Below are 15733 nucleotides of genomic sequence, written 5' to 3' on the forward strand. Positions count from 1 at the left end.
TGCAGGGCTCCAACTGCGGTCTGACCAGCGCCCGATAGAGGGGAAGTATCGCCTCCTTCGATCTATTCGTCATGCATCTGCTGATGCACGATAAAGTGCCATTGGCTTTTCTGATGGCTTCGTCACACTGCCAGCTCATGTTCATCTTGGAGTCCACTAGGACTCCAAGGTCCCTTTCCACTTCCGTGCCACCCAGCAGGTCATTCCCTAGGCTGTAGGTGTGCCGGACATTTTTCCTCCCTAGGTGCAGCACTTTGCATTTCTCCTTGTTGAACTGCATTCTGTTGTTTTCTGCCCACTTGTCCAACCTGTTCAGGTCGGCTTGCAGCTGTTCCCTGCCCTCTGGCGTGTCCACTTCTCCCCATAGTTATGTACAGCTGTGACTTGGGTCAGATTCTTGTTTATACTGAGGCCCCTTTAGCATACTTGAGCAGCAGGAAGGGCCTTACAGTAGGTAAAAGATACACAGAGGCGGAGTGGGGCAGGGGAGTATAGTACATCCTCTTTGATTCCTGCTCCACCAAAACTTTAAAATACTGAAATACAAGACGAGGTTTTTTTCTCCAATCAGTATATTTCTCCTCATATATTTGTGTAAAAGAAAACCTCATTAAATATATTGTCTATCATTCAACTGTTGCCAAAAGCATCATGTGCCCAGTGAAGGAAACTGATTATGAAGTTGATTAAATGCAGCCAACACTGAGCATGACTACAAAACACATGGCCCAAGAATAGGTTAGTACATCCCATCTGAATAACATATATGGTAATGCCCTTTGTAAACAGTCCCCCTCAGTGCCAACTGTTTTTCAAGTCATGGTGAGCCACTATATTGAATACATTTAGAATTCCTCTTCACTTCTACAGCTGAGCTGTGCCTTTTTTTTCTCCCATTGAGCAAATGTGGTAGCTCAGGCATAGAAATGGCTGACAGTGAAGTATTAGAGGCACTGTCAATATACTCGGAAAGACTAGATTTTTTATTACAGGACTAATGACATAATATCTTTTGCCCATTTAAGTATTTTTGCTTAGTTTGCTGGGTTTTTTAAACTTAATATAATCCAGCAAATTAGTGCACATTCCAACAGTTATACTGGTTTTCGCTTTGATCTTAAACAGCACTAGGCCCCTTGCATATTAGTAAAGTTTCTAGTTTCTCTTTAACTGGAGAAGAATGTGTGATTATGCACCACACCTGCACCTCCCTTTTCAAAATCCTAGATCTGCCCATGAAGAACTGCCCACAGTTATGCTGTCTTGAAGCTACCAGTGTAAAATTAAAGTAAAAAAAGCAATGAATCAGGCCCTACAATTGTATCCATAAGCAATATTACAAAATAAAAATATTCACTCTGAATTTTTTCCCTTATGCTTTTCCATGGTCATCTTCTGTTATTACAATAGCACTACAAGATTTGTTTGGTTTCACAAGAACCTATAATAATATTTAGCTGCTGTCACCAAACTGTCTGCTTTTATCCAAGTTGTCCTTTCACAGCCTGCAATCCAATTTAATTAAGTTGCCTCTAGGGTTTGCTCCTGACCGAACACAGTTAAACCATGATCAACACCAGTTCAGCTGCACCCATTTCTGATACTGCTCATCAGCTAGGCATAAAATCTGTTAGTTCTTTGTGAGGTGTGGGTATTTTCCATGAAATTACAGGAACAGGGTATTTTCCTCATAGCCTGGCCAAATACACACATAATATTCCCTACATGCAACACACACTCAGAAAATAGTATTCACCAAAATCTCCAAAGCTGAAAGTGCAATTGTCTGAAGTTTCAAATTGCAGCTTCAAATATTCTACTCATAATGAACTTTGGGTTAAAGCAACTGATTTTGTAAAAGTTATCTGAAGTTTTTAAGATTGTGTGAGAACTTAAAACTTCTAGGTTTTTTTGCTATTAACGTGAAAAAACAATCTAGTTTCATTAGAGTTTGAGGAGCGATAGTGCAAACAAACATATTTGTTGATTTATGTATGAACTGCACACAAAGACACCATTCCAGGCTCTGGTCATCCTGAGGAACTATTCTATCTAACAGAAAAAAGTACAATAGAAAGCAGCAGCTACTATTAAACCTAAACCTTCAGCACAGAACAAAACAAGATCCCAGTCCTCCAGCTTGCAGTAAAACCCCCATCTACTCCACACACCTCAGCCCTACAATATACCCACCCAGAAAGAAGAATTTTGTAATATTTCATAGATATCAATTGATTTAGGCTATTTCAGGCAAGGTATAAAAAGAAGGTCAAAGCACATCCCTGGCCAAAGTGGTCCATGCCGCTAGTTACTTTTTATAACTAGCAGCACCCAAGCACAAGTCCACAGCAAACTTACAACTTGTGCTTCTAATTCTATAGCAAAACACCAGAACCACCCAGCCCCCACCCACCTTTACCACCTCCCTTTTCAGACCAATGAATTCTTAAGTTGAGGCTCTTTATTGACCTGGAGGGATCCATATCAAGCACTTCTGATAATCACAGGTGAAACTGTCACATGAAGATCAAGCCAGGGAGAAAATCCCAAGTGTTAAAAATAATCTTAACTAACAAAAGTCATGAGTCGGCTTCAAATTCATAGAGTTGTTTAAGTAATAAATACTGAGCTCTTCTAGCTTAAAACCCTCTTGGAAAGTCCTTGAATTACGCTGTCAGGCTTTTGTTTGCAAACTTACTGCATTTTCTTTTTCTTCTACTTTTTTAAATGAAAAGGAACACGTGTCTCAAAAATGTGACTTTAAGAAAAACAGCAAGAATCATTACACTTAAGATAAATTTACAAGAATTGGCAACGCTACAATCCATCAGATTGGCAGGTGTTGGGATGTGTAGGGTTTAATAATTAAGCCATAGCAGATCAAAATCAAGAGGTTGAAATCCCTAGGGCAGTGGTTTTCAACCTTTTTTTTTTTAATTTGTGGACTCCTAAAAAAAAAAAAAAAAAACCCAACACAAACTTGGAACGGAGATGCAGCCCCCTTTGAAATGTAAGTATGGGTATTCACATACTTTTGATTGATTATAGTCATCTTTTGCAGACCCCTTAGACAGGAGTCTACAGACCACAGATTGGAAAACATTGCCCTAGGGAAACCCACAAGAAGCCAGTGCAGATTGTAAAGAAACTGTGTCACATGCTCTCAATGAAACACTGCACTTATCAGGCATACTGCTGCATTCTGTACTCACTTCCACTTTTAAAAAGTTAGGATGTAACTAGATCTGCTTGAGTATATTCTGCTTTATGGACAAAAATAACTTGTCACTGCTTTTTATGCCTGTTGGCACCATAGACCCAACAGAGATCCAATAGTTGCTATATTGTTAACAGAACTATTAGCTAAGTTCCAGGTGTAGACAATGAGTGTCTGGATGAGCTGAACAGAACCTGTTTGTATGTCAGGTCCCAGTATGAGGGAATCCTGCTCCAATTTGGAAACGGTGGAATTGTCAGACTTGAGTGGTAGCTAGATCAGACATGGGGCTTGCAGAGTTAAATGTTAAGAACAACTGATTGTAAAAAGAGTAAAATGGATCTGATGTCACATGGGTCCCACAATGCCATTCTTCATTTCCTTTTCAGAGTAGAACCAGACCTTAGGTATTTTTATCTACTTTGTTTCTGAATTTTAATTAATGATCTGCCATGATATGAAACAATATGTCCAAGATTGCTAACATTTTCAGTCATAATGGGACAGCCTGGTGCTGACTGTGATCTATATCCCTATCAGATTATTTGGTTTAATGACATTGTTTGGCAAATTCACCACAGTACTCGTGTTCTTTACTCTTCCTTCCTCTCATAATGCTGTGCTGTATTCAGGGAGCAATGCTTGGTCCCTTCTTCTCAAATGATCAATAGCCTGGCTGCTGTCTGTATTTTAAAGGTACCTGTCCTCAGCCTGAAGTGTCTGAACCTGCCTCTTTAGGTGATAGTGTTTTTTTCAAATTTGGGAAAGACTTTGCTAGAACAAAGCTATCTATCCATTTTCCAAATGGATTTTACTTCTTCACTTTTGCTTTCCAGATGTACTGAACCAACACACAGGACCTTTAGTCAATGGGGTCCCCCACAACTTCCAACATCACAACCACATTCTCAGTCTCCTACTATCTGAGCTAAAGGAGAACTATACAGAAATACTAAGCTTTTGTAATCTCTGAAATTGGGCACTGGCAGTAGATACATCATGACATGCACTAAGCCAGCATCTGATACTAGCACTCCTCTTTGAAGTCAGGTGCAGAGTAGGAAGTTACTATTTGAGAAGCAGTCACAGAAGCATTCCTATAACTAGGAGACCTTTACTTCTTATCATCTGTCCTGTAAGTGCCCAGCATAAGAAAGAAAAAGATGGGGTTTCAGTGACAGATTTATAATGATGGCAGAGTGGGTCTGAACTAAACAGCAGAGCAGGACACTCATTATTATTGTGATTGATCAAATAAAAGAAGGATGGAAATACATTTATGGACCCAACTCCTGTTTCTCCTCTTCCTATGTTATTGTTTAAATATATAAGGAATCAGGTTTTCAACTGGATGAATTTTGATTCCAGCAAAATTATGTGGCTGATGTCATTTGTTAAGTAGATTATTTAATCAAATCAGCTAGGAAGCATATCATAAGCCTTCTTCACAACTGCAAATAACCATCAATAGCTGTAGCTGTTTTGCCCTTCTCCATTACAATTCTCAGGCAGGGTGAAATATTTAACAAACAGCTTGGTTCCAAGCGACTGAAAGCACTAGCAAACTGAAGATGAGACCTATAGCAAGGAATTGTTCACAACAGATGGTAGAAATTTCCACAGCGAGGCCAAAGTCTGGTGTCAGTTACCTTGAAGAGTCTGCACTGGAGTCTTTCCAGTCTGAATGGGTGTGGGAGAGCACAGGCTGACTCAGAACAACACACTTACCTCCAAAGGCTGGCCTCATGGTGAAGTCATGATCATCTACTCTGAGAAGCTGCTCAGGCTTTCCTTTCCATGTTTTGGTTACATCATGGTTCTTCTTGTAGATGTGACTGCAAAAGACGAACCACATGGCTGATCTGTAATCACGGTACCCAAAATGAGATTCAAAAAGTGGCATCTTGGTGGGAAAGAGCTAGCTTGTCGGTGACTCCAATATTGCTTTAAGGATTGCCAATAAAATGGTAGTTTCCTGTAAGCTGTATGAATTATCATGAAAACAGCTGGGGTCCTGTCCTGGCAGAGAGAAGTATCATGGGGAATTCAAGGCACCTCAGGTGTTCTCATGATCAGAGCTATTAGTGCATCATTCTCTACATCTGACAAGGTCTTTCCCACTGCCAGCCCTGCTAGCTCAGCATGGTCTCTGAAAATCAGATTATGCTTTTTCTGGTTCAGACATCAGTGGCATTCTAGGAGTGTAGTAGTAGCAAGTGTGCTGAGGACACTCAAAAGTAAAACAATGCACACTTCTTTTCTGTCTCTTCTAGGCAAGCAGGTTTTTGTATGTAAACTAAACCAGTGCAATTTAAACCCAAACAGAGATGCCTAATTCCAAGGTGATATTACTATAGATATGCACTTTATGCACCTTTCTGACCATAATCACTCAATGTCATATGCTGCTTTAAGTCCACATATGTCATTCCCATTGATACTATGAAAACTCTTTATTAACTGACAGCAACATGTTGCTCTTTAACTTAAGAAGAGCTACTTAAGACTCTAAGTAGTAATAAATTCACCCCATTCCCTTCATGCTATTAGTATACCATAGTTCTCTCTACCTAAAGTCTACATTTATACTTAATCCTCCAATGACCTGAATAGCAAACGATACAATATATTAACTTTTTATTCAGATATAATGGAAGATATCATAAACTACAACTGCAGTCAGGGGATGGATGCAATGTCCTGAATAAAGTGCTATGACTAGCATAAATAGGGAATTAAATTACAACCCCAATAGCTAACTTGCCCTGGGCACCTATTTAACAAAATCTAGTTTTGCAATCAGATCCATTTAGGAGGGGGATTACAATCAGTAAGATTACTGAACTTCTTTGTCCTGAAAGTGACATTTGTCAAGTCTTAAATACTGATGCAGCAAATGATCTGACAGACAGCGTTACTGACAGCCAAGTGATACAGAAAAAATGATACTGTTCAAGCCATTGTTTGGGGAGGGGTTGCTGGCTGATAGAGGCAGAACTTTAGTAGATAAATTGGACTTGGCAATAGTGAAAGCAAGAACAGACTGACACTAAATGTTGCTCAAATATCTCTGTCAAAAACTGAGCTCCAGGATTACCACCAAGCTATTAAATTGTTTTTCTGGGCTGAATCAAATGCACCCATGCTCTTGAATAGTGATAACTGAAAACTTATTTACAGTCTGACCTGGTAGCTCTTACATGAGTAGTCTCATTGAAATCAATAAATCAGGCCTGTGGGCACAAGTGTTTCTCAGCATCGCATCAACAGCATTAAATATTGGTGTTGTCTATTTGCATGTACAGTTAATTAGGGCATGACACTGGCCAGCTGGAAAACACTGAGCAAATTTCTCTACTCTTTTATACAGCTCCATGGAGGTTGGTTGAAGTTGTGTATTTCACTGAGGTAAGAAATTTCCTGAGAAAATAATATTTCCAGCTGGCCAGTCTCATGTCCTTGTTAACTTCATGCATAAGTATGAAGCACAGTGCAATAGTATGTCAACATGGGTAAGAGAACCTATAGTACAGGGAGCAAATCCAGAAATAGTATGATTGATTCATTTGGAATGGATATTGGGCCCCCAGAGTTACATAACCAAATTGACTGCATAAAAACTTGGCTGGAATTCAGCTACCAGTGCTAGAGGCCTCTTTAGATCAAATAGCTCAATCACATTTGTCATTACAAGGGCCACTGAAGATCCTTCTTGACCTGTAGGGGCCCCTCTCAAGTGGGACCTAGCATAATTCTTTCACTGTCAAAAAGTCCTCCAGGAACACTGCAAGATAACGCACTTGGTTTTGCTAGCTCCCCCTCTATTATAAAGAAACTCAATCCCCAAACTACAGCAGATATAAATCTAATAAGGAAATAAATAATAAAAAGGTGAAAAAAATAGGAAATGCAGAGTATCTAGGGTAGTCAGTAGTATACACAATGAGGGGCAGATCCAGGTAGGGCTTTTGGAGGTACAGTCACACCACCCCTTTTATCCCTGCTTCATTCAAAGTTTAAAACAAACTGCTGGACAAGGACAGCTGCATTTCTATTTAGGTGGAGCTGAGGGTGTCAATAATGCCAGGGCTTATTATTATCTACTTGATTTCTTCTAATCTGTTCACTCCGTAAGTGTTAACAAACCTGGATCTTCCTGTAATCAAACTAGCCTTTCCTCTACAATTATCCTGTTTTATCTACCTCGGTAATGTTTCTCTGTACACCTCCCTGCACGTCCAATACAGGTATGTTGTTACCTAGGAACCTGTACTGGATAGGTTTATTCCTAGGGGATTCTGACCCACAACAAATCAGAGGTAGGGAGGGGAAGGGCAGGGCTAAAAGTAGGCTGAGCCACACAATCGTCAGAGGCAGGAGGGAGTTGCAAAAACAAGGCAAAGAGGTAAGGTACTGCAGTAACCTCTTCCTGGGTTATTCATTGCAACAAATAATGGAGATAATAAACCAGCTATGCAAACCAGGGTGGCATAAGGCTGAGCACAGGTACGTCCAGAAAGGTTGGTCTCCATGGGTAGGGGCACATCCAGCAGCTGAAAAGAGTCCTTCCCTCAGCCTAACTACTTGTTTCTTTATGTGGAGGGCAGCAGAGGCCAGCTATGGGCATGCTGTGAGAAGACAGGGCAGTTACAGCTATGCCTCAACCCACTCCATGGTCGGGGGCTGGGAGGGGCAGAGGGAACTGTCTTGGAGGATTTCTGAGTCAAAGCGGCTCCCGGGGACCATGAGGAGTTGAATGGGGGGTCATAGGCAACAATGGGCTGGGGGGGAGGGGGGCTTGTAGGATAGAGGGGTGTAGGGTGAGGAGGGGCTGGGACATTTTGGGAGTGTGAAGGGCAGAGGGGTTTGAAGGGTATGGTGGGGTCACAGGGATGAAGTGGAGGGTAAGAGTTGTTTTATGGGTGAAGGAGGACCAGGGAGTATAAGGGACTGCAATGAATTTGGGTGCCAAGAGGGATAGGGTAAGGCTGAGTCAGATGTGATTAGGATGGCGAGGTTCAGTGGGGGTTGTGGCATGGTAGAGATGAGTCAGTTCAGAGTGCAGAGTGCAGTGTGTTCAGGGGTGCAGCTAGGGGGCAGGGTAGGACTCAATGGGGCATGTGGGGGATGGTGGGGTCTGAGGGTGCTTGGGACCTGTGGGATATCAGGGAACAGTATGGAGCCCAGGGGATATTTGAGGTGGCAGAGGCAATGCATAAAGGGCAGTGAGGAGCACTTTGGGGCTGTGGTAGAGTTTGAGTGACCCAGGGTCGATGCGTAGGGGGTGCATGTGGCGGTGCACCCCTTGCAAAAAGGTGCCGCCAACTGTGTTGGTGGCGCCTGCGGGAGCTCCCTGCTCACCACCACCGGGCTCCAGCCACCACTGGCACAGCCATGCCCCCACAGCCAGCAGGGGCACGTGCTGTTCATGGAGTGACTTGTGTGTTGTGGGGAAGGGAACAGTTCTGTCCATGGCCAGGCTGGGGAGTAACAGCTTTACTCCCCTGACAACAAGTACCTGCCCCACTCTGAAGCTGGCAGTCAGCACCTGGCCAAGCTCTGTTATAGTTGTTTTCACTTGGATTTTTAAGAAGGAAATGTTTGAGCAAAAGAAATTTAAACTGACAGAAAATATTTCCTACTACAAGCTCCAGTTCAGGGAAGCAACAAGAAAACTAAAGGACATGTAAAAACTCTCATACTGAGAGAGACTGGAAAGACTAGAATTAGTTGCCTCCTTTCTAAGGTTAACAAGAGAAACTTGAGAAAAAACACACAAAAAATGAATTGACCTAAGAGAAGACAGGTTGGGAACATCTCATCTCCTTCATGTGAGGACATGCTATCATTGAGGCCAAGCGCTTGGCAAGATTCAAAAATGGATTAGACCTTTATATGAATAACAAGAATATTCAGAAACTAACACACAGATGTTTAAAAAGGGATGTAATCCTCATGCTTCAGGATAGCATCTGAGCATTTGCTGGAAGGGTTAAGTCATAATGCAGACTATAGGATTTCATCAAACAGTTCTTGCATCAAGCCCCTCACTCCTGGTTGTCCTACATCAATGCTGGACTAGAAATACATCTAGTGTTTGCTGAAGTGATAGAAGCCACCATATTCCTGATGGACTTGTTCCAAAGGTTAATTACCCTCATGTAAAATTCCCATCTGAATTCTTCCCAATCTTTTCTCACAACTTTCCTCATACTACTTAACTCCTTATGCTCTCATTGGAGTCTAACCTTCCCGCAAAAACAATGACCATTAGAGCATTCAATAACATTCACAAGGCCTCTGTGGGTATAATGCAAAGTGCAAGCAACAAAGCTCATGATTAGGAAATAACTTTCCTTCTCTTCACTCTACCACATACGGATTATGACTTGTGAATATTAGAAGCGCTTTATCATGAATATCAAAAGGGAGCTATATCCGGAAAGGAAAGGGCACACCTGAGCCAGGACATTCAAGTGTAAGGAGAGATCACAGTGACAGCATTCACCTTCAACAGTAAGAAAGACCATGAAGACAAAGTGTCATCTAGTAAGGGACTGGGAACGAGGCAGCACCATTTTTTGTACAGAACTGATGTGTAAAAGGTTCACAGGCTCACATGGACAAAAAAATCCCTGCCCCTAAAGAACTCACGTTCTCAACAGGCAATTATTCAGACTCAGCTTACTTATTTTTAATATTCATTCACCTCACCAGGTATTGATGACCAATTAACATTAATAAAAACAATTTAAGATTCTTAAATAAAATATATAAAATAATCAAACAGAAAATTAGAGCAAAAATATTTTTGCATAGCTCACTGAAGTCAATAGAAAGATTACTATTAATTTAAATGGACTTTGCATCTGGGCCTTTATACCACCTTAAATATTTAAAAGAAAGCAAGAGTCAAATTTATTTTTCCAACAAAGACTCTAATAGACGAAATTATTTTCTCTTAGCTAATATAGTTAGAAAAAATATAAAGCCAAATGTGTGATGCAGTTAGAAAAATATGAAATAAAGATGCTACTTATAGGAGTGTGAATCTGACATTGAAACTGGGTTTCATTGACTTTTTGTTTCATTTGACATTCCCTTTGCCTGAAGCAAAATTGTCTTGCATCATCCAACTCTCATTATATGTTTGGAGACCACAAGGTTTTTAAAATAAAAAGAAATAATCAGGAATGTTTAAGATAGTTTGTTGCAGGGCACCTCGGTGCCTGCTCCTAGAGAGGGGAAAACTGCTGGGGAAAAGCCCTAGCAGCCATGAGTACAGCTGTGGGTTGCCGGGGCGACTAATAAGAGTCAGCTGCCTGTAGGGGGCAGGGCCTGGCTCCTATAAAGCCAAAAGTCAAGGCCAGGCTGGCAGTTCCCTGCCAGCAGCCAGAGGGGCAGGAGCTCTGGGAATTAGGATGAGGAGAGAAGCCTGACAGTAGGTACCGCTTGATCAGAGTTGAGCTATGTTAAGTTATAGCCAGGTGGCTTTGAGCTGAGTTATAGCCAGGAGGCTCTAGTTTATGTTTGTGTTCAGGCTTTGTTATTACACCGGTGGTTTGGGTGAGGCTATAGGGGTTGGAGGAGGCCTCATAGGGACCCACAGGGGGTGGGACCCTAGCACCAGGAGGGCGCAGTATTTGCAGGGGAACCCCAGTGGCATGGGAACCCTGGCACCAGTGAAGGTGCAGCTTGTGGGGTGTGTAGACCCCAGCCCCGGAGAGGGGCGGCTTTGAGGAGCCCCAGCTCGGGCACAGCAAGCCCAGAGACAGGGCAGTGTTACGAGGAAGCCCAGTAGGGGCACAGTAAGCCCTAGAGAGGGGGCAATATTATTAGGAAGCCCAGTGTGGGCGCGGTGAGCCTCTGAAGAAGGGCTAGTGCCGCGACAAACCCTGGAGCAGGGTAGAGTGCTGCGGTTGCCCCGGTGAGGGGGGGTAGTGGCTCGGTGAGCCCTGAGAGAAGGGGGTAGCAGCGCGGTGGGCCCGAGAGTCAGGCGGCGTTGCCGAGAAGTCCCCAGAGTGGGCGCAGAGAGCCCCAGATGGGGGGGCTGTATTTTAGGAGCCTGAGGTCGGGTGACATCGCAGGGAAAGCCCCAGGAGGGGGCACTATTGTAAAGGTCCCAGACAGGGGGGCAACACTACAGAGAGGGGCAACGTTACAGGGAGGCCCTGAGTGGGCTCAGAGAGCCCAAGAGAGGGTGAGAGTACATACAGGAGGCCCGAGAGACGGGCAGTGTGTGTGTACAGTCTCTGTCTCTCTGTCTCTTGACACCAGCGTCTATCCCATCAGCGAGGCTTGGGGGGGGGTATTTGGGGTTGGTAGGAGCCACGTGTAGCCCATAAGGCTAGGGTGCCCCAAAGGCACCCATGGGTGCCCGATAAGACCCATGAGGGGTCCAGGAGTTTACGTGCTCAAGGAGACGCAAGGCAGCCTCCCGAACCTACTGAACACCAAAGACGTGGCGGGCGAGAATAGAGGGTGCCCTTGGGCCAAATTGGCACAGAGAGGGGGCCTTATGGAGATCACGGCCCTCCTATGGGACCTCGCGGTGACATAGTTATTGTTTTATTCTGTGTTGAACAATTGTTCAACAATTGTTCAACAACTGTTTCAATATGGGACACTACATATGGAAAGGTTTAGAAATAAAAATAAATATGGATTCCTGTGTCAGGTTTCCACCAAAAAAAAAAACAAACCACCAACAAAACCAAACCTGCTTCTTATCTTTTTTAAAATAAATACATTAATATTGCTGGAGTGGAAAATGTAAGCCAACAGACATAATGGTCTATGCTAACAAATTTAATTACTGGTGCTTCTCTATTATTTGCCGAGATAGACATAGTAGTATCACATTACACTTCTGCCATACAGTTACTTACTTTTCACTGTGGGATGCACTGCTATACATTACTAATTCATAAACTGAATAATACCAATTGCTTTCTATAATGTGTCACAACCCAGTGATTTTGGTGCCTCGGCACGATGGAATTTTCTTGCCACATGAGAGCCTCTTGCACAGCGAGGGTTTTTGCTGCACAGAAGAACCTCGGTGCAAGAGAGTTCCCGCCAATTTGCAGGGTGCATTTCTTCTTTGCAGCACAGAAATGCACGGTGCAAAGAGTTCCCGCTATTTGAATGCAAATTTGTGTCCTGCTATTGGCTAGTTCTAAATTATTCCTACGTGGCAACTAGTAATTGGCTTGCTTGCTAGCTGTTTAAAACTTCGTGCGACTTCCGCCCAAGTCGAAGAACTTTGAGCATGCTGCAGAGTGCCTCTAAAGAGATCTGACTTGCGGCTAGCTGATCGATGGACTGATCACCTATCGATCCTTCTTCCCGTCGCTGAGCGCAATCCCAGACGTACCCTTTTTCCTGCCGGCTTAATTTGCAGACGGATTAACTGGCTTGGGCCTTGCCAGCTGGAACAACTCACATAGTTGTTCAGACAACCGGACCATCTGCGTCGCAACTACAAGCCGCATAAGTAAACGTTTTTGCAACCATTAAACCTTGTCTGCCTCTCCATTCACCAGCCCGCCCTAACGAACGAGCAATTTCTAAATCACCTTGAGTCGGCTATGGCTGTCCGAGACATAATGCAGTATAGCTATATATTTATCAAACAAAATGTTTAGCAATGCCTTATTCTCCATTATCACCGCTTTGCAAAAGGCAGTAAGGATTATTGGAAATGTTTATTCTAATACATATAAAAATAATTGAAGAGAAATGTAATAATCACAACTTATTAACCCTTAAAGTAGCAGTGTCCTTGGGAAGAGAAATCTTCAAAACAAAAGAATGTGTACTGGAGGCTTATGTTACTCCAAGTTCAAGGTAAGAGTATTCAATCATGTAAAAGAAAGGATTGCTTGGAAACTTATATTTCACAAGAACTTTGAAAAGAAAGCCTATTTATAAATACTTCTCACAATAAGGAACAGATCCTGCTGCCTTACAAGACAGTGGCAAAACTGCTTTTGGATAAAATGTTTCAGGATCAGGCTCCAAATTACAGAAGATTTCTGTTGTTAAAATACATTTTTTTTATATTTTGCATTGAAAGACCACACTAGCCTCTACCTGCTGTTGGTTCTTTTGCAGGACATTTTAAATGCAAAATGTCAACTGAATCACAGCACTTTTTGTAAATAAAATTCATATTAAGTGCTTTGTAAAACAAAACAATATAAAAGTGTAGAGTGATTCCATCTAGTAAGATGGATAGGCTCAAATTTGTTTCTAGCTTTTAGCCTAACAAACAATTGAGAGAGATAATTATTACTGAATGACATAACTGTCCAAAAAGAATAGAGCACTTCAGACTACTTGGCAAGTTTGGATAATTACTTTTTCTAATATTAATATACCACCACATCTCAGTACTATTAAATACAATAAGCTTGACTTGGACCTTTAGCTTTTTGGTGCACATTTGCCTTTATTAGTATAATAAAGTTATTTTAGTTTCCAAATAATTTTCCAAAATTTACCTACACAACATCAATCAAGTCCTATGCATGATAATAGAAAGAAACGTAAATTGTTATCAGAAAATTATATGCGTTTCTCAGGTGAATTTGCATAGCAGAGACATTTAAACAGCAGCATTTGAACTAGAATGTTTTATTGCTCGGAAGATGTTGAAAAGTGAGTTTGCTCATCCTGTTCAGTATCTTCCTTCAGTTCTTTCTGTATCTACAGTATTTGTGCACGTGTCTAAGACTATTCAACAAGGAACAACCAATGGAGTATGTTATCCATGATAGCTACTAGAAACATGAATCATTACAGTTAAAGCTGAAAAGAGCAGCAGAGATAGCTTAGCGTTATTGAGAAAATCATAAAAGCATTTTCCATATGCAGCTACAATAGATGTATTTTAAACACACACACGCACACGTGGCATGTTTTCTGCTCTGGTACGTGTGCTCTGTACCTAGTTCACTAGAGCAGCGCTTCTCAAAAGTGGGTTGCAAGAATATATGACAGGGTCATGAACAAACTCTAAAAATGGATTCTCTTTTAAAAAGGAGAAAAATGTGGGAAACTGTGGCTTTTCCATTGCAGGCTGGCCGAGTTCCAGCTGGCAAGGGGCTGCTTGGGGCCCCCTCTGCCCCATTCACCCACCCCCTGCTCCTCACATCCAGGGGCTGGGGCAGCAGGTTGGGAGTGAGGGGCATTGGGTCAGGACTGGCTATCAATATTTACAAATGGGTCCCAGTACAAAAAAAGGTTGAGAACCACTGCACTAGAGCATCTGAAGTAAGGAAAAAAAAAAGTCTCAGATTTTTAAGGCTCCTTACCTTACTCTTTGAGACTCCAGCTGACCTGCCCATCGTTGCCTCCGGTGTTTTCTGCTCTCCACAAGAAGGACCAAGCAAAAGATCAATAAAATGAGTTTTCCAAAATAAGGCATTTTATGGGAAAGCGTGATGAGACACTCTGCACTCCAATAACCTCCTGCAGTACAAGTCCACTCGGGTTTAAACATTGAATCAGCTATAATTCCAGGGTCCTGTGCTTGTCAGAGCGATCATTGTTAGAAACACTGCTTTACTGATTTAATGTTTTAGACAGGCTTTCCAGGGCTTCTTACTCTAAGCAATTCCTTCAATGCTGCTTCGTGATTGGCCATTACTCATGAAGTTTGCCCTGTCAAATGACATTCCCACTGGGTCCTAAAGGAGATAGTTGTCAAAATCCATTATATAAAAAGACTGCAATTCCACATGCCAGTTTTTTGCTCAAGCCACTAATCTCAGAACCGCGCCACCCTTCTGCCAGGCTGTTTTTGTTGCTTCTCTTCATTAAGGATCCCAGGGATGTTTATTATAGCATGCCTTTTTCAAACAAGGAGCTGCCTAGATACTGTGTGTTTATTAGGATAGGATAAACATATTTTGCACTGATGCACATATTTTGGCATAGTTTTATAGATTTTGTGGGTTTTTTCTAGATCAATTACCAGTTACTCAGCTGGGTGGAGCAGTTAGTACAAAGCTGTTGGCTTTCATGATATTAAAAGTGTTTTAAGCAGCCCAGAATTTTTCTAGATGAGAACTTTTGCTTTGTAGGTTAACAGTATTAAAATGACACTTCCTTCTGGGAAAAAATAAATAAAATAAAATAAAAAAAATCAGTATTTCTCTTATACTTGATTTTAAGAATAAAAGCAAATGAACCATGATTTGAAATTAGGGTATTTATAGTAATCCTCAAAGGTTCAAAAAAATAAAAGCACTTATGCCAAAATCTGTGACCCTGTGATTAAAGCATAGTCATACCTGACACTGGAGGAAGGGATGTGAGGCAGGGAAATGGGAATGAGCGGGCACAGTGTGGGAAGGGAGGGTTTTTTTACACCTATATGGAAATGGGGGTTGGGATTTGTCAGAGGGTTGGCTCCCAAGTGTGACAGGCAGGGAAGTGAAGGTAGGTGATGTGGGGTGGCATTTGCTAGTTTTGGGTTATGATTTGGGGAATCCACCATTACTGTTTGTC

The 15733-nt window shown here is 42.1% G+C and overlaps 1 protein-coding gene across 4 annotated transcripts in view; it reads right to left on the reverse strand.

Annotated features, from left to right (window-relative positions):
* The window catches only part of LOC102373987 (gamma-aminobutyric acid receptor subunit rho-2), a 67747-nt gene extending 62590 nt beyond the window's left edge, over window positions 1–5157 (reverse strand). For 2 of the 4 annotated variants that reach the window (XM_006024571.1, XM_006024570.1), the window contains exon 1: window positions 4946–5157. In XM_006024571.1, coding sequence (XP_006024633.1) covers window positions 4946–5120 — 175 coding nt within the window. In that variant the 5' untranslated portion in view covers window positions 5121–5157. Of the gene's footprint in view, window positions 1–2193; window positions 2243–2413; window positions 2464–4945 lie in introns of those variants that run through there. The other 2 variants (XM_014520360.1, XM_006024572.1) reach the window with 2 other exon arrangements.
* Window positions 5158–15733: the final 10576 nt, after the last annotated feature.

The sequence above is a fragment of the Alligator sinensis genome, unplaced genomic scaffold (assembly GCF_000455745.1).
Source record: "Alligator sinensis unplaced genomic scaffold, ASM45574v1 scaffold658_1, whole genome shotgun sequence".
NCBI classification, from domain to species: domain Eukaryota; kingdom Metazoa; phylum Chordata; order Crocodylia; family Alligatoridae; genus Alligator; species Alligator sinensis.